This window comes from Pteronotus mesoamericanus, unplaced genomic scaffold (assembly GCF_021234165.1).
Source record: "Pteronotus mesoamericanus isolate MK-2021 breed Mesoamerican mustached bat unplaced genomic scaffold, CSHL_Meso_final scaffold_85, whole genome shotgun sequence".
Taxonomy (NCBI): Eukaryota; Metazoa; Chordata; class Mammalia; order Chiroptera; family Mormoopidae; genus Pteronotus; species Pteronotus mesoamericanus.
The window spans coordinates 9,897,318-9,915,496 of record NW_026555329.1 but is presented as its reverse complement, the minus strand read 5'-3'; the positions used below and the strand labels follow the sequence as shown (position 1 = coordinate 9,915,496).

Here is an 18,179-nt window from a genome sequence, read left to right as displayed (position 1 = left end):
TCACAGTCGCTGGATTGTTCTTTTATTTCTCTATCTTAATACACTTCAAAGAAAATCAAGAAAAATATTTGTCCTCATAATTTCTATCTGCTCCCTGTGATTTCTTTCTGCTAGAAGCTACAGCTATGCAAGTGACAGGAATTTCTGCAAGTGAAATTGCATTTACACTTTTAGGATAAAGTCTAAAATTAAAGGCAGCCCTACCATCTTCTCTTACCTACTCTCTTACCTGGTTTTCTCTTCCAGTGTGTCTAGCATGCCAAGGTGCTGGTTCATGGAATAATGCAAAAACTGCCTCATTGCATTTTCCCAATGACTTAGAATTCCTTTGGCTCTTGAAATTTAGTTTAAAATAGCCCTATTTGTGCCTGTAAAGTCTTGAGAATAAGATAAGGTAGAAAAATTAAGACTCTAGTTAGTTTCTGGTTAATTTCTGCCACTGATAATAATTTTCATGAAGCATATAGTTCTTGAGTGCTTGCTCTGTGCCAGGTGCATCCTGGACGCTATGGAGCCATAGAAATTTCCCGGCCCTCATGGAACCTGCTGTCTAGTGACTTAGTATATAGTAGGAAAAGTCGTTCGAGACAGTGAATAGGTTGCTGAGCAGGTTGGAAGTTCATATGAAGGAGCATCTTCTTGTCTCCAGGTCTGTGGATTAGCTTCATCTTGGCCAGGCTCCTCAGGGGATCTATATGCCTCTTTTTTTGTGATGCAGGCTGTAAGAGCACTTCCCGCCTAGGCCACTCTGTCCTCTTAGCAAAGGACAGGACACAGGGGACTGAAGGGAACTCTTCCAGGGCATTGAAAGCTCACCTTCCATTGGCCAAAAGAAGTCACTGAGAAGCCTGGCAGTGGGGTAGGAAAATGTAGTCCATGCATAGGCATCTTCTCCACCCCTGCAGACAGACACAGCAAGGGAGCTTCTCTTCATGCTTGTTCAAAAGAGAGGGTGAATGATCAAGAACAAAGACACAGTCTATGACAGCTTGCCACAAAACACTTGGCTATTTCTTAAAGCATGATTCTTAAGATACCAGTAGTCAGAAGGTCACGTCATAAAAATTTTTTTAAATATATTTCCTTTTTGAAAAACACGCATCATTGAGCTGCTCCTACTGGCTTCCTATGTCTACATATATTTTGAATATGAGTAGCATAGGTTGCAGCTTCTTCCAAAAACACTGCGCACTCTGTGAGGGGCAGGGCAGTAGTCTATGCGCAAGAACCATGCCTTCCCGTGTGCTGACTCTGCAAATGAATGAGGAACTGGAGGGTCAGTTCCAGTGTCAAGAAGCTTTAGTTTCATTAATACGTATGAGAACATTCTCTTTGGCTTTGTGCTAGTACATTTTAGGAAAAAAATAGCGTATTCGAGTGGAGCAGTTACTTCTGTAGTACAAATGAAAGAGAAATTTACAGCAACTCAGAGGAGAGAGGGCACGTGAAATATAATTCCCTCATCACTGGGAAAAAGGAACAGTGGACAGGCTATTGGCTCAACTTTTCTGGAGCTGGGAATCAAACAAACAGAGCCTTACCTTTACGAGGCTGCCGTTTGATTGCAGGGAAGCAAGCAACAAACTGAACAATTCGAGTATTTAATATAATAAAAAATGAAAGGTGCTATGAGGAAAAAATTAAGCAGAGAGGAGTTAAGGAGTGTTAGAGTGGAGGACACAACCTTCAATGGTAGGACCTCTTGATAAAGTGAAATCTGTGTGAAGACTTGGAGTTGAGGGAGTGAGCTGCAGAGATCTCTCCAGGGAGAAGAGTATTCTTGGCAAACGGAACAGGCTGTGCAAAGGCTTCAAAGCATGGGGTTTGGGGACTGCAAGAAAGGACATTTGGTAAGAGCCAGAGCACAAGGGACCAACTGAGAAAAGTTTCAGGGCCCATATCATCTAGGGACTTGGGCTTTTATTCGGAATGAGAGAGGGTGCTTTTGGAAAATTCTCTGCAGATTTGTGCATAATGGGACTTAGGCACCTAACAAGACGACTCTGTTGCATTGAGAATAGACTCAGGAGCGAGGGCAGAAGAAGGATGAGGTGATGGAGGTTTGTACCAGGTTAGGGTCTGTGAACAAGTACAAACCATGTACCAAGCCAGTATATGATATGATTTAGGACAGACTTTGCCTCATTTTAACCTGAATGCTGATTTTGAATATATTATGTAACATTCATGAGGACTTTGGGTAGAATTCACATATAAACTATGAGTAATATGTTTAACATACTGCTCTGAACATAATTTTAGGTCAAACTTTTTAGTCACATTCTTTCTAAATATTGATACAGTATTAAATGCCTGAAGGTCACACAGCTCTGTCCTTAAATACTTATGGCTGCATAATTTGGGTCAAGCTGTTTAACCTCATTGGCTCCGTTTATCATCTCTAAAAGTTTCTACGGTACAGTTATGAGCAATGGGCCCACCACATCTTGATTTGTAGCAGAAACTCAATTAGTTCCCTGCCCCCAAATTTGGAGGAGCTCCTGAAAGCCAGAACAAATGTCAGCGACAAAATTTCGGTCTGGTATGAAATACTTGCTTTAACGTGAATGTGTGTTTGATACTGCTCCCACCAACTCTGTTCTGACATTTTGAAACTCATGACTCAACAGGGGGAATTATGGGATGATGATATAAGAATATTGAAAACTGAGTCATGGCTTAGAAGCCATCTGGCTATATCCCTCTACCTGGTGACAGTCCAGATCTTTCTACTGAGCTTTTCATTGGAGCCACATGCCATTGACCATATATATGCAAATCTAACACCAACATAAAAGTTTAGATCTGATTTTTAGACTGCAACAGTCTGAAAAATGTGAGAGCTTTGAAAATTGCCTTAATCCCTTTGCTGGGTGTTAAAGTCACACAGGATTAGAACATGACTCAGTGTTACTGAGACTCTGCCAAACTGTGTAAGGTAAAATGGAAATGAGGTAAAAATAAGAGTAGCCATGGTGTATTGCTCTTTTTAAATTTCCCAACAAAATTATGTAATGAACTGAAAAGTTGGTTGAGAGTGGGTTGAGATTAGATCTCGCCATGAACTTAAGAGCCGCCATCTTTAACAGATTTAACAAAATTCTCTTTAGCTCCCGACCTAGTATTTTAGAATAATAGCAGCATTTGTTCAGAATGTGAATAGGGGGCTTTGAGATGATAATAGTCAGTGCTGTTTTTCTAATATTATCTCAGATCATCTCAACATTATGAAAACTGACTTGTCTATTAACTCATAGTTAAGGAAACTGGTTATCTAATGATGTAAATTTTTTCTTGTTCAAAACCATCTTATTTGCATTTCATTTAGCAAATTTAGTTCTGTATTTACACATGCTATATTTTGATTAAAGTAAAAGAAAAATAAATAATATTTGAAAAGGACTGGAGCTAGTTTAAGCTGCTTAGCATTTTTCTCTTTCTTTGGAAAACTGCTTAATTTTAGAAAGTGCTTAGCAAATACTCAAGAAAAATAACCTGAGATTTCTTCTTTTTAAAATCAGTCCTTGTTGTTTTCTCCCAAATATGAGATAGTCTAAGCGCTGTTTTAATATTAAAATGTCCTTTATGTTGGCTGAAATTTGAATGGCTTCTGGTATAAAATTTGAATAGCTTCTGGTGTAACAGTCTCTTTTTTGTGTCTCAGGAACTCTTTCCAGTCAACAGACAGAGTGTGGATCATTTTGCTAAATACTTCACTGACGCAGGACTGAAGGAGCTTTCCGACTTCCTGCGCGTCCAGCAGTCCCTGGGCACCAGGAAGGAGCTGCAGAAGGAGCTCCAGGAGCGTCTTTCTCAGGAATGCCCCATCAAGGAGGTGAGAAGCCGCAGGCCGACATCGCCCCAAAACACACGAGTCTGAGGAATAACGTAGACTATGTAGCACAGGCTTTACCTTCCTGAAGGAGACCTCGCTTCGTTTACTGCCATGAGCTTTATGCACTTGTCCATACCACTTAAATTAGTTCGGTTTCGAAGTATTGATTCAGAATCCTCTAAACTGTTCCAGGACTGAATGGTCATTTCTACACAAATAACTTACTTTACAGAGCTGCTATGATTATCAAAATATTTCTTTTGTCAAGTAGATGTACTACTCACTGTCAGTGTACCTCATTAAATGGTAGTTTTTCCACTTTGTTGTGGGTTATTACGTTAAGCGTTTGGTTGTGTTTGAAATCACCTTGGTATTCTGTGTCACTGAGTGTGAATATGTATGGCTGTCTCGTTTTTTAATTTGAAGGGGAAAGGTCAACAATTGTGAATTTATAGCATGGGAAAAGACCAGTTGGACCAATGGCTTGTTTGGTCCCACTCACAATAGCTGTACTTTCCCATTATGTCTCTACTACATTTTTGTGTAGCTAGGTATAAAAATAGTTCGTATAGCTATAGTTCATACGGCTATGACTGTATCTGAAAAAATTCAGGCCAGGAAAAAACTTCCTGTTTGAACTGAAACACATTTTACATGATCATGCAAAAACGAAAAGAAAGTTCCTTCCCTTTTGCCACTCGCCCCCGGGTCCCTCACCCTCCCCGCCCTGCGTGCTCAGCCCTGCCAGGCCCGCACGTAGCTGCGGCACGCCGGCCGGGTCCTGTGCCGCAGGTGGAGGTGGGGGGACACTGAGCAGTACCAGGTCTCACGGCATTCGGGTCGGCGTTCTTATTGGTTGCCATTTCTCCAAGCAGGAACTGGAACACGATTTTCTGTGGGGGGGGGGAAGCAAAACCAAATACATGGTCATGATTATCATTGCAGAGATGTCACCTTTCTTTACGATGTCCCCAGCCAGCTCTGAGACTGGGACTCCCCAGGCCCCTGTCTTCTCGGAGCCTGCTCAACCCATGGTGGGGAGCTCTGCAAGCAGGTCAGCAAGGAAGAGAACAAGATATTTTTACCGAAAAAGAAGGGGGAGGGCTGCACTGCTCCCAAAGGAGCGTGCTGGAGACGTGTTATGGTTTCATCATCCCCTCTGAGGCTCTAACCTCCATTTGTGATTTTATTTTAAAAGGAAAAAAGATTTTTCCAAACAAGTTTGATATACCATGAAATTAGGCAGACCTGTATTTCGTACCGTGAGAGCTGAGGATAAATTTACATATTTAGACTTAATACTTAGGGAAAAATAACCCACGGAAGGGTGCTGCAATGGTATGTAGCATTAAAAAATTGTCTCACACTGTACGTGTTATTTACAAATTAACATTTCCCTGAGATGGGGCATAAAGACCATCAAAAGTAATCATTAAAGTATGAATTGTGGAGAATGGACTTATATAAACCCAACACATTACCCATCACGAGCTGTAAAGGTGAGGGTCGGAGATAAAAAGTGACGGCTTGGTTGTCTTTTTTCAGCCCCAGGACAGTGAACCTGGCTCAAGTAAACCCGTACTCCACTGGGCCCCCGGGGTTCCTGTATGGAAAAGAATAACTTCTAAGAAACAAAGATTCTCTCTTATTTTCTATTATCCAGGAGCTCCTGGCCAGAGCTAAGCCTATTAATTTTTGGACTAAAAATAAATCTGCTTTGAGAACAAATCATTGTGTTTTTTTGGCCCCTTTGTAATCTGAGAATATGTACCAGGAAGGGAGGGACTGAGTGGAACATACCCGTGTATCTGCCCCAAACCTTTTACTAATCAGGACAGTGAGAGGGTGCACCCCGCCTGCCTGTTATTCTCTGACACCTTTTTCCATGAAATTTTAGGTGGTGCTCTACGTGAAAGAGGAAATGAAGAGGAACGATCTTCCAGAAACAGCAGTGATCGGACTCCTGTGGACCTGCATCATGAATGCTGTTGAATGGAACAAGAAGGAAGAACTCGTCGCAGAGCAGGCCCTTAAGCACCTGAAGGTACAGGGTGTCAGTAGAAACAGCCTGATAGAGGCCAGCTGCAGTGCTTAGCAGGGTGACCGATGAGTTCCAACCTCGATTTGCCCAGACTCAGGCCAAACATGTGTTTCCTAGTTTTTTCTTTTCAAATTGACCACTACCTGAAATGTTTCAGATGTAAGAGCCTATGAAATACCCAAGGGTAAAGTTCTTACTAAAACCAGTGTCAAAAATTCCACAGAATAGTCAGATACTCAGAGAAATACTGTCTAACTCTTCGTTTTCTTTCTGTTCTACATGATGGAAACCGTTAGTGAATATTTCTGTTTAAATAAACTACAAATCGACTTTAGAATTTGCAAAGTATCTGAGTGGTAGAAGAAATCAACTGGTTCCGTAAATTGTATATTTTTGTGCACAAATACATATGTTTTTACCTCTATGAATTTGTCTTCTCACTCTAAAACTGCATTAAGACAAGCGGAAGACTTAGATCCTGCCTTCAGAGTTTACATACTTGCACTGGGAAGTCAAAGACTTCCTGGTATAAACTTGGTTAGAATATAAATTAGCGAGTCCGCAGTATTTATGAGAACAGAGCAGTGAATCAGCTATGCAGGTTCTGCTGATCAGGGAAGTTCCTAGGAGGAGATCATTGTTGAACTGAGTAGGTCTTAGAAAAGACAATGGCTGTACACCAGTGACTGGAAGCCAAGGACATTTGAGGCGGAGGGAACCATGTGAACAAAACCGTGAAGATAACTGTGAGGGGACCTGCGTGTCTGGGGAAGGAGAACCTCTCTCTTTGTCTCATTTTCACAATACCCGATAGACAGGCAAAGTAGCACAACAGTTGTCTTTAGTATAGTCAGAAGTTCATATTTGGCCTCCTTTTAGTAGGTGCACTGAGAGAAATCTGGTAAGATGCCAGGATGGAAAATTCATTTGGATTAGACACACTATAATAAGAAGATAATCCTAACAGTGAACGCTTTTTAAGCAAATCTCCAGATGACTGTTGTGATCCGAGCACCCTGTCCCTCCCAGGAAGGTTAACGGCTTTGCTCCCGCTTCCCTTCCAGCAATACGCTCCCCTGCTGGCCGTGTTCAGCTCCCAAGGCCAATCAGAGCTGATCCTCCTCCAGAAAGTGCAGGAGTACTGTTACGACAACATCCACTTCATGAAAGCGTTTCAGAAGATTGTGGTTCTCTTTTATAAAGGTATCCGTCCGCGTTGTTGTTCCGCCACTGTGTTTCCCTGTTCTGTTGCAGCTCTGTGAAAAGCAGAGCAGGGGCTCAGGCAGAGGGCGCCATGGGGTTCACACTCATTTTTGCCAGTGTCTGTGAGGCAGCCATAGTAGAGAGAGAGAAAAGGTACCCACGCCATGCTTGCCTGCCCTCCTGGCTGGGACTTCCTGGAAGACTGTGATGAACTGGTTAGTATTTGGGGAGTAGTAGGAGGGAACGTGAAAAAATGTAATTACATAAAGCAATTAGATCTGTTTCTGAATTATAAAGATTAGCTCTCATAGGAATGATTATCAGATTGCTATGGAAAGATACATTCAGACCTTCTCAGGTACCATAAAGCTGACTTTAAAATTACTGAAATAGCCTTTTTACTTTCTATTTTGGTTATTTGTCCCAGCCATTCTCCTGTTTTCCAAGGAAATGGTTATTTTTAGATTCTCACATTTACTGTCTTTTCATTGTATTTTTAAGGATTAAGTTGCCATGACAACTGGCACAGCCTTTAGTAAATGAATGCTGTTAAATCTAAACCTATCTACAGCATATAAAAAAATGATCTTGGACTATCCTTTGATCTGTGTTTATGTAGTTTATGAGGGAGGAAAGGGAGACTTAAGAAATGATATACTTTGAACATTATATAGTGCTTATTAGAAGTTACTGTGACCTTAAATGGTATAATATCAGAAAAACAAACATAAATTAATAGCAGTCAAATTGTTTTCTTTTTGATGTATTCTTAAATTTGTGTGTTTTAAGTGAAAATGTGGTATTTAGAATATATAAATGTTAAATTTTTAAATAATAGCTATTTTTAAAGTGTTTAATAGCATTTCACAAAAAGAAATGCATACATCTTGCCCACAAGTTTTTGGGTGATATTTTACATTCACAGCACCAAGGCATTTGGCACAATTTTTTAATTGAGTTTATTGAGGTGGCATTAGTTAATAAAATTTAGGTTTCAGGTGTACAATTCTATAGTACATCATCTATATATCGTATTGTGTGTTCACCACCCCAAGTCAAGTCTCCGTCCATCACCATTTATCCCTCCTTTACCTTCTTCTGCCTCTGCCTACCCTCCTGCCCTCTGACAGTCAGCATAGTGTTGCCTCAGAAGAAGAATATGGTAACTGCCAAGTCCCATTTGAAGTTCAGGAATTGGTGTTTTTCTCTGGCTGTGTCTGAATTATGTCCCCTTGGGTGTGGTCATGAGATAACAGTGTCCTGAAACTAGGGCTTAAATGATACCCAAGGTGACCCATCAGAGCCAAACCTATAGGTTTTAGCACCAGCCCACCTACAGTACCCAGCAAGCCAAGAAAGAGAAGGAGGGCCCATCCCCCCCACCATACCCGCCCAGTGGGCATTCTGTCCTCACCAGCCACCACTGGCTCCTTTTCCAAATTGGTAAAGAGACCTGGGGGGATAGGTTTCATTTTTGCATTGCAGGTGGACAATATATTCTGCTGCAGAATAAAAGGCAAACTGTTTATAAATTAGTAGCCTAGATGCACATTTCCCTTTCTTGCTGTTTACTTAGCTAAGCTATCCAGACAGTGCCTCTAACCAAATCTTTAAGATTTATTTATTTATTTTTAGAGAGAAGGGAACAGAGGGAGAAAGAAAGGGAGAGAAATATCGATGTGTGGTTGCCTCTCGCATACCCCCAACCAGGGACCTGGCCTGCAACCCAGGCATGTGCCCTGACTAGGAATCAAACCAGCAACCTTTCAGTTCGCAGGCTGACACTCAATCCACTGGACCCCACGAGCCAGGGCCAAATCTTTTTTTAACTGAGACATGGTCGTTTGAGCCTCATCTGAAAAGCATCTAATTTTATTACGGTATTTAATTAACAAAAGAATAAACAAATTACTTTTTATCAGTGTGGCATCTACGATAGTATACACAGACCCAGGGGAGAGCCCCAAGACTGAAAAATCTACCTTCATAAGCAGAGGGCAGGGAAAGCCCAAAGAAAGAAGCAGGCCACTCCGGTCTGGCAACTAACAGCATATTAAGGGAAACTTATTTAGGAGTAAGTTGGGCCACTGCAAGACAAAGTGGATTTCCCCCCTGCCATTTGACCGGCACCAAAGAATTATATGGAGGGGAGAGAGGCAGTCATGGGTACTAGTACATGAATGCTACCACAGACGGGAGATTACTTTACCTGCTTGACCAGGTTAGAACAACAGTCTGTTCCAGGAAGGTGCAGAGGGGTGCTGATTTTTTTGTCAGAATGCACATTGATTACAATCCAGTAGTTTCTAGGGTGGGGCTTGTAGTAAGCAGTCTCCATTCTGGCCTGGCTCCATCTCATGTGACAGACATTGGACATGGTCTGTCCACCAAAGGTATGAACATACAATCCTTCAGATTTCTCATTTTAACCATTAATGCCAACGTCTGTCCCCATTATGCTCCTTCTAAGTAATCTAAAGTTAGAAAGGTCTGGAGCTCGTACGAGCAGGCTCAAGGGGACACAGGAAGGTATTAACATCATTTTGTTCTGGCTTCATTATTTTCAGAAATTAAATCAGGAAACTTTAAAAATGAAAACCTAAAATATATCACTGAGGCGTTTAAACTAAATGTCTTTTTTTTGTAGGTAATTGCATAATTCTTCAAAAATTACACACACAGTCTGTTTTTCTGGATAAAATAATTACGTTTTCTCCTGAGGAATGATTGTTCCATACCACTGTTAAGAGAGTTACTGTGTTTACCTTATCTTTTTTGAATAGTGGTTTTTATTCTGTCCTCATTGCATCCCACAAATACTTGTGCACCAAGGGACGTGTATTTTTTGTTTTTATAAGAACTTGGAAGCTTTTTTAATGTTATTTTCATGTCTAGAAAGGCTTGGTGAACAGTGCGTATTAAAGCACTTTTTCCCAGCCCTGCTTTGCAAATGGATCACCTGGCGAGGTTGTCACAGCCAGGGCACCGGGGGTTCCCATCCCCAGGGGTCGGGCCTGAGGATTTGCACTGGAATGGTTTCCCGGTGACTCTGTGACTGCTGGTCCAGGACCACTGGTCTGAAGGGTATTTGATGCCAGAGGGGAAATTTTCATGAACTATGTGTAAGGTTATACTTACCACTAATTCCATGTACACATAGGCATTTTACAAATATCAAATTGTGTCACGTTTGCTTCTTTCCTCTAGTGATATGGGTTCCTTATTATTTATTATAAGGAATATTTTCACTTCACTGCAGGTTTTCAAATAAGGGAAATCCTTTCTTTTCTATTTTAACCTCTCTCGTTACACACACGCGCGCGCACTCATGCACACACACAAATTCACACTCAGTTTGCCCGTATATCTAGGACAAGGGGACAACAACAGTTTGGGGGTGTAGTTACTCTTGTCCCTTTTGATAAACCCAGTTACTTTAATGAATGTCATCATTGAAAGATTTTTAAATATTTTATATAAATAAAAGTGAATAAACTATAATAATGCTTTTCAGCAATGAAAAAAGAAAGTGGTAATTGTTCATTTAGAGAAAATTCACTTTCTTTTTTAAAATCTTGATTTTTGTATTTTGAAGACAATAAGGAAAAATAGTAAATTCATCATTAATTAATTTCAAACATTGCATTATTCATTTCTAAAAATAATTTCTTTTCCTGAAGCTAAGTATCACATTCTCAGCACATAGGTCTGAAAAATAGAATACTACCTTCTCAAGTACTATTAGTATTTCTGCCGTGGGCTTTATTGTTTGCAGAAATATCTTAGGTTAAATTCTGTTCCTCGTACAAGTTTTTCTAAAATAAGTTTCTTATTCTTGTTCTAAAAAGAGGTGAGGGGCCTTCTCACCATATATTCCCAAAAGTTTTAAGATGAATTGTTTTTTACTCTGTCCCCATGTAACATCTCTAATAAAATTACTGAATGTCCTAAGTTCCAAGTGGCATAGTATTCACCTTTAATATCTAAATAACTAATGTCACCTAAGCTGTGCAATTTTCAAACCACTTTTACAATGATATCTCTTTGGTCCTCGTGGAAACGTAAATTTTAAGTTAAAACTCTGTAAACTGAGAATTACTTAGTTTTTCTCGAGTAAATGAATTTGTTCATTGTACGTTGAATGAATGTAATCCTAGATGACAGTTGTTATGCTAAATGCTGGAAATTAAATAGTCTCTGACTTCCTGAACTTCAGAGTGTGGAAGAAAACCAGGAAATAGAGTCACCATGTCAATGGCTGAAATAGGCCTCCTACAGAGAGTGATGAGGAGAGGCAGGCTGGTCTTGAGAGGGTCACTGCACTCACAGGTGAAGCTAATTTGGAGGGAAAAGGGGTGCAAGTATCTCACCACAGATAATGAAGCTGGCCAGAATGAAGGTGAAGAATGTGTTTTAAAAATCTTAGGAACTCTCTGTGCAATTGGAAAATGTCTTCCTTTCTTAGTACTTATATATATTCTTAGTTGGCATTTCTGGGAGATCCTAACAAATACTTTGTAGTGTCCAGTTTTTTATTAACTCTTCTATCCTTGTCCTTAGAGAAAAAAAATTCTCTTTTTCTCTCATTCCTGAATAAGGAGTCCGTTGCTTTTTCAGTTCGACTTTTCACTAAACAAAAGTTGAATTTCTTCTTAAACTTTCTAATGTTCATGCTTTTTGTCTCATAATTCACCCTGTGTGATTGCTTCTGTCCCTTGTGTATTACTTATTCCCAGATGCTAGAAATTTGATCTTGCAACAAGCATTTAATACTAAATTAGGTTCTTCTAAAAACTCAACTTTGCACAGTCTGTCTGCTTTTTGGTGGACAATGCACCTGGTAAGTTTTGCTTATCGTTTAGTGTCCTTTGCACAAGAACTGAACTCGTCGGGCATTTTAGTAGTCGCATGACCTCTTTCAGCCTCTGGGGGGCAGTAAAACACAAGAATGAGCTCAACCTTCAGAAGGAAACACCCAGACCAATACGCAATCTAAATCAGCTTTCCAACATGTACATTGTATCATATGCAATTCATTAAGATGAGAAATAGAATGTCCCTTTACACATGTTTGCCATATTTTTAACTCTATTTTTTGTTTCATGACATTAAGAATATTAATTCTATAGAACATACATATAATTTACCAACCAAAAATATACATATCTTGGGTATATGTGCTCAAAATTGTTTATAGGGGAGCATTATCCAAACAGTTGGGAGATTGCTAATCTAAATCTCAAGCATCTTAAAAATGTCATAAATTATATAATAGACTTTTAAAATCAATGTTTAAGCTCATGAGCTGAGAAATCTCGGTAAAGCAGTCTTGCATAGTAACGAGTCACTTTCTCGGGCTGTAAACTGCCTGCTCTCACCTCTATAAAAATTGCACTTTGGGCCCTGGCTGATGTGGCTCCATTGGTTGTAGCATCGTCATGTAACCAAAAGGTTGCAGGTTCAATCCTGGGTCCAGGTGTGTATAGGAGGCAACCAGTCAATATTTCTCACATTGATGCTTCTCTCTGTCTCTCCCTTCCTCTGTCTCTAAAAGCAATGAAAAAATGTCCCCAGGTGAGGATTCAAAAGGAAGCAAAACTGGATTTGATGGCAAGGGGGTGGGAAAGTTCTTTCATCCTTGTGAGTGGAGAGTGTGGAGCTGGAAACAGAGAAGATGAAAACTAGAAGCTAAGTAATTCTATAAGATTCTTGATTAAATCTCTTATATCCAGTTTTAGAAATAAATACGTCCAGACTTCCTCCTTTTCTTTGCAAAATGTAGTATATTTAATGATTAAAATAAACAAAAACTTATATTCTCTAAAAGGGTCAGTGATATTTTAAATGAAGAATATCAAATCATTTCTCTTGTCACAATTATATTTTAACTGCAAATACTTCATTAGAGTGGTTTATCAGTATTATAATGGATTGGATAGTCACTGGTGACAATAATAAATACTATTTATTGATTTTGCATCTCATTTCCCACTCCAAAATCCCAAAAGACAATCCATTAGAACATTAGCAATGTATGTATGCTGTTACTTTGATATTCCCCTTCCTGTTCTTAACATTAAATATTCTAAATGATAACTTACTTGATGATCTCAAGGCATATTTGTGGAATTTAGAGTTAGGTAATCAATAGATAATACATTTGTTGGAAACCTGCAGGGAGTTGGTTTAATATATCTCTGTTTTTCTTTTAACAGAGTACAAGGAAAACATTACTCATACAGTTTAGAATATGATGCCCTAGGAAAATAAATTAGTGAGTCAGTGGTAGAGTAAGTGTAGAGTAACTTTGGGTTATATGTGTATTGGTTCCATGATTCACCCAGGAAGCTCATCTGTATATCTAATTGTTAACATCATTATTGTATCCTGTCTACATTTTTTTTATTTGCTCTTCTCTCCTAAAATAATAAATACCCTTAAAAGGCCAGCCATTTAAGGTCGCTCCTTAATCAAGATGTGTTTGAAGTTGACAGGACACAGAGTGTTCTGAAATGCTGGAATTGCTGACTCATTTGCAAAATTACAAAATAACCCCATTTCCTACCAGCAAACCAGGACTGTAAGAGGTTTCGAAGTCGCAGGGTGACTTGCATATAGGCTTGCAGTATATTATGCCTGAGGAGAGATATCATCATCATCGTCATCACTACTTACTAAGCTAAATATTAAAATATGCCACTGTTCTTATGGAAATGAGCTTGGCTCCTGTCCTCTGATAACTTTCGGGTATGGATTTCTTTCATAACAGCTTTTAATGTTAAAAATGATTGCTTTCTATTAAACTCTAAGACGAAGTTGCTGTAAAAGATGACATTTGTGTAGTAACTTTGAAATGTTTGATTTGAAATTGCAGCCGATGTGCTGAGTGAAGAAGCGATATTGAAATGGTACAAAGAAGCACACGTGGCTAAAGGCAAAAGTGTTTTTCTTGACCAGATGAAGAAATTTGTTGAGTGGTTACAAAATGCAGAAGAAGGTATGATTCCATTTAACAACGTCAGTAGCCATTTGGCACATACTTTCTCAGTTCAAGAAAGCTCCATATTCTGCATCTGTTTCTTGCTTTCTTAAAACTAAAGTTCTTGAAGTGTCTTCCATATCAAATATTCAGCTTATATCTTAGCCTTCCTTTCTGAAATCAAGGCAATAAAAATTTCTACATGGCTAAAAAAAAAATAGAAAGAAAGAAAACTCTCTTAGGTTATCCCCCCTGCCAATGGAAAACAAAGAGGAAGAAATAATTAGATCTGAAAGGGGAAAAAATACATTTGCCTTTATCACATATTATGGAGCTACATAGATTTTTTATAAGCATCTTTACCAGTTGACTGATGTTTAAAATGGCAACAGGAAGTAAGAGAGTAATAATAGATGAAAGTAAATACAACTAAGAATGAAAAGTTTATTTTAGGAGAGTCGAAGAATAAAAGTAGTTATATTCTCTAAAAGTATTTATAAGGATGTTGCATTTTTTAGAAAGGCCAAGTTCATTAAAAGCAAAGGGAACGAAAGTTTGCCGTCTGCCCTTCTATGTAACTATCTTACCTAGCAAATGGATACCTAGGACAGAAATGTCTTTGGGGGCAGTGGTGGGGAGTGGATTAGAAACTCTTTCATGACCTTATTTAATAAGAAAAAACAACAACAATCCTGACTTTTCTTTCTTCTCTCCTAGAATCTGAATCCGAAGGCGAGGAGAATTAGATGGCTGAAGAAGCACAATACCTAGGTCACCACACAACACTTTGGGAATGCTGAACCATTCGAGAAGAGAAAATTGGCTTCTGTTTTCACAAAGGAAAAAACATAGGATAGGATTCCCTTGTGCAGAGGGGGAAAATGGTTTTCGTTTTTTGTTTTGTTTTTAAATGGAGCCCTGAGGCATCAGCTATTATACTTGGGACTCTACCTCTCACTCACTATATGCTAACTTAAAGCCATTCAACGAGGAGTCAAGTAGGAATCAAATTACTCGACAGACTCCTTTTTTAGCTGTATTTTTCAGGTACGTGTGGTGAACACCCCACTGGTGTCTATTACAGGGCCACTTTGGTAGTTGTGTTTCTGCTCGTGTATGTGATTTGACAAACCAGTTTTTTAAAATAAATGGCTTTATAAAAATCTGGGCCTATATTCTCAGAGCTTTTATTTCTTTACTGTACATGACTTCTTACACAGATGACATTTCGGTGTTACACTTTATTATTTCCCATCCAGAATTTTTAACTTCCATTTGTTGTCAGCTATGAAAACAGCACTGTTCCTTTGAGCATCATACGTAATCAATTTAATTTATCTTCATCATGAAACAAAAAGTGAAAAAAGTGACCCAAAATTACATTTGCCTTTAGCCCTGATACAGTTGAGTGATATTATTAATTATGTACTTTCATACTTCTCATTTTCCTCAGCTCTGTTTCCTCTGTATTTAGAGATGAGCTAAAATACATACGTAAATAGATCTTTGTTTATGTTTATTTGTAACTAGGTGATTTTATTCTTTAAGTTATCCTATTCTCAATAGTAGCAATGTGAAACATACCACTGTTTGGAAAACTCATAGTTTATTACATAAGCCTTCCTTAACTCTTGAAAAACTTAAGGACCGCCCCATTGCCAATAGGGGCAGTGGTAAAAGTGAGGTCGGAAACCAAAGGGTGAGACGGAGGTAAGAGGTTTTCTAGTTTCCGAGTTGCCTAGGAGACAAAAAAAATTTTTTTTTTTCCTGTGATTTGACCATATACCTAAATCTTTAACATGGTGGACTCCTTCCAGTTTTTAAAATACTAAGTCTCTGATAAATGCTTTTTTTCCCCCTGTGTAGTTAGAGCACTAGCAAGTGCTTGTCCAATAATGGACAGAGAAATACCACTTTGAATAGATGTTTTGGAAAAATGATATGAGAATGTTATTTTCATTACATTGGAAATAATAAAGGTAAGACAAAGGGCCAGAAATAATTGTAAGTCATAGAATAAAGAGCTGTATGGGACCTAAAGTACTTAGCATGGCCCTGGATGTACTTATATATTCACTAAAATCTATATACTCTTCCTCTTTCATACTGGTTTTCCTTTCCAGTGTGTCCTTTCGCAATTGCCCTTCTGTCTTACACAAAAGGAACTAATTCCTTCAAGCCAATATGGTACACTGTCCTGGAGATGAAAACCGCATGGTACTAGACAGAGGGACACTTGTAGAATGCGTTGTTCTTACAGGAAATTTCCCTGAGAGAAGAGCAGAAAACTGAAAGAAGTGTCTGGTTTCTTCTAGAGCATCGTCTCCTGGTAAGTCTCATTATCTATCTGCTCTTCCTCTTATTTTAAAAATTAGAATTGTGAACTTAAGTGGTAGTTACATTATAGATTGCATATTAATGTATTTGTTTGAATTGAAATCAATGAAAATGTTTATTTTAAAAATAAATTTGGCCAACGAATTGAATAAGTGCTGGCTGCCAGTTAGGATAGATGGTAGACATTCCATAAACTAAATTAAATCTGCATCTCTAATATTTTGACAAAAATATATTTAAAGATAAAATATTGAAAATTTAGTTTATGATAATTTCATGTAAACATTTGTTTTCTATTTTTGTATTTCATTTTATATGCCAATATGTATATATTTATTTTAGAGGGTCATGAGTTAAAAGTAAGGAGACCACTGCATAGAGGATATTTGACTTTGCTTTAATTTCTAAGGTAATCAAAGCAAGACACACAAAAGCACAGAGTTGTCCAAGGTCATAGAGTTAGTAACCAAGATGAACTAAATTTCCTGTCTTTAGAGTCTCATACCTATGCTTTTTACCCTGTATTCTGCTGTCAAATTATTTATGATGAGAATGTAATTTTCTGCAGTTTAAGCAAAAGTTTCTAAAACTGGCACTTCCATTGAATAAACATCTGGAAAATCTATTCTCTAATCTGTAAACTGGAGCAATTACAGAACAGTAAATATTTAACATTTTCTAGCACAGTATTTTTCCCAAACAGACCTTGAGATAGTGATCTTAAGGTAAGGGAGCATGCGGTCCAGGGAGGAGGTGTTCAAATAGCGAGGATTTAATGAATCCTCAAACCAAAAGCAATTTCTTTTTCTGAAAGACACATGTCTGTTTTCTTTTTCTTTTTAAAAATATTTTATTTTATAGAGCGGGGAGGGGAAAGAGAGGGAGAGAAACATTGGTGATTGAGAGAATCAACCAGTTGCCCATCTCACCTCCCCAACCAGGTACCAGGCCTGCAACCCAGGCATTCGCCCTCACTGGGAATCGAACCGGCAACCTTTCTGTCTGCAGGCCAGTGCTCAATCCACTGAGCCACACCAGCCAAAGCAAGAATGTAATTTTCTACAATTTAAACAAAAGTTTCTAAAGCTAGCCCTTCCATTGAATAAACATCTAAAAAATCTATTTTCCAATCTGTAAACTGGAGCAATTACGGAATAGTAAATATTTAACATTTTCTAGCACAGAGTATTTTTCCCAAACAGAACTTGTGATAGTGATCTTAAGCGAGCATGGGGTGGAGGGAGGAAGCGTTCAAACAGCAAGGACTTAATGAATCCTCAAACCAAAAGCATTTTCTTTCTCTGAAAGACAGTGTCTCTCTTCTTTTTGAAAATAAAACCTGTTTATATCTCTTGCTGCATAACAGATTATTCCCAAATTTAGCAGTTTACAGCAAACTTATTACATTGCAGTTCCTGTGGCTTAACTGGTTAATTTTAGCTGAGAGCTTCTCTGGGGGCTGTAGGAGCTGCTTCCCTGCCAGCTGGTGATTTGTAGTCCTCAGTTCCTTGCTGACTTGTCGCCAGAGGGTTCAGTTTCTCCACACAGGGCCTTCCACTTAGGCTGTGCCCTTGTGTTCATGACATAACAGGTGGCTTCCCCCAGAACGAATTGCCTGAGAAAAGGGATCCCAGGAAGGAAGCCATCTTTAATAACCTAGTACTGGGAGCGATATGACATCTCTGCCACATTCTATTGCTGTTGCTATTCTATTCTATTGCTGATCAACCCTGGTTCAACGTACACAGGGACTCCGTGAGATGTGAATGCTGGGAGGTGGACAT

General features: G+C 38.8%; 1 protein-coding gene across 2 annotated transcripts in view; it reads left to right on the top strand.

Moving 5' to 3' along the window:
- BZW2 (basic leucine zipper and W2 domains 2) overlaps window positions 1-15,221 on the top strand; it is a 57,092-nt gene extending 41,871 nt beyond the window's left edge. For both annotated transcript variants that reach the window (XM_054564337.1, XM_054564336.1), the window contains exons 8-12: window positions 3,665-3,835; window positions 5,733-5,879; window positions 6,941-7,079; window positions 13,954-14,076; window positions 14,776-15,221. In XM_054564337.1, the coding sequence (XP_054420312.1) occupies window positions 3,665-3,835; window positions 5,733-5,879; window positions 6,941-7,079; window positions 13,954-14,076; window positions 14,776-14,804 (609 nt within the window). In that variant the 3' untranslated portion in view covers window positions 14,805-15,221. The remainder of the gene's footprint in view (window positions 1-3,664; window positions 3,836-5,732; window positions 5,880-6,940; window positions 7,080-13,953; window positions 14,077-14,775) is intronic.
- The last annotated feature ends 2,958 nt before the right edge of the window (window positions 15,222-18,179 follow it).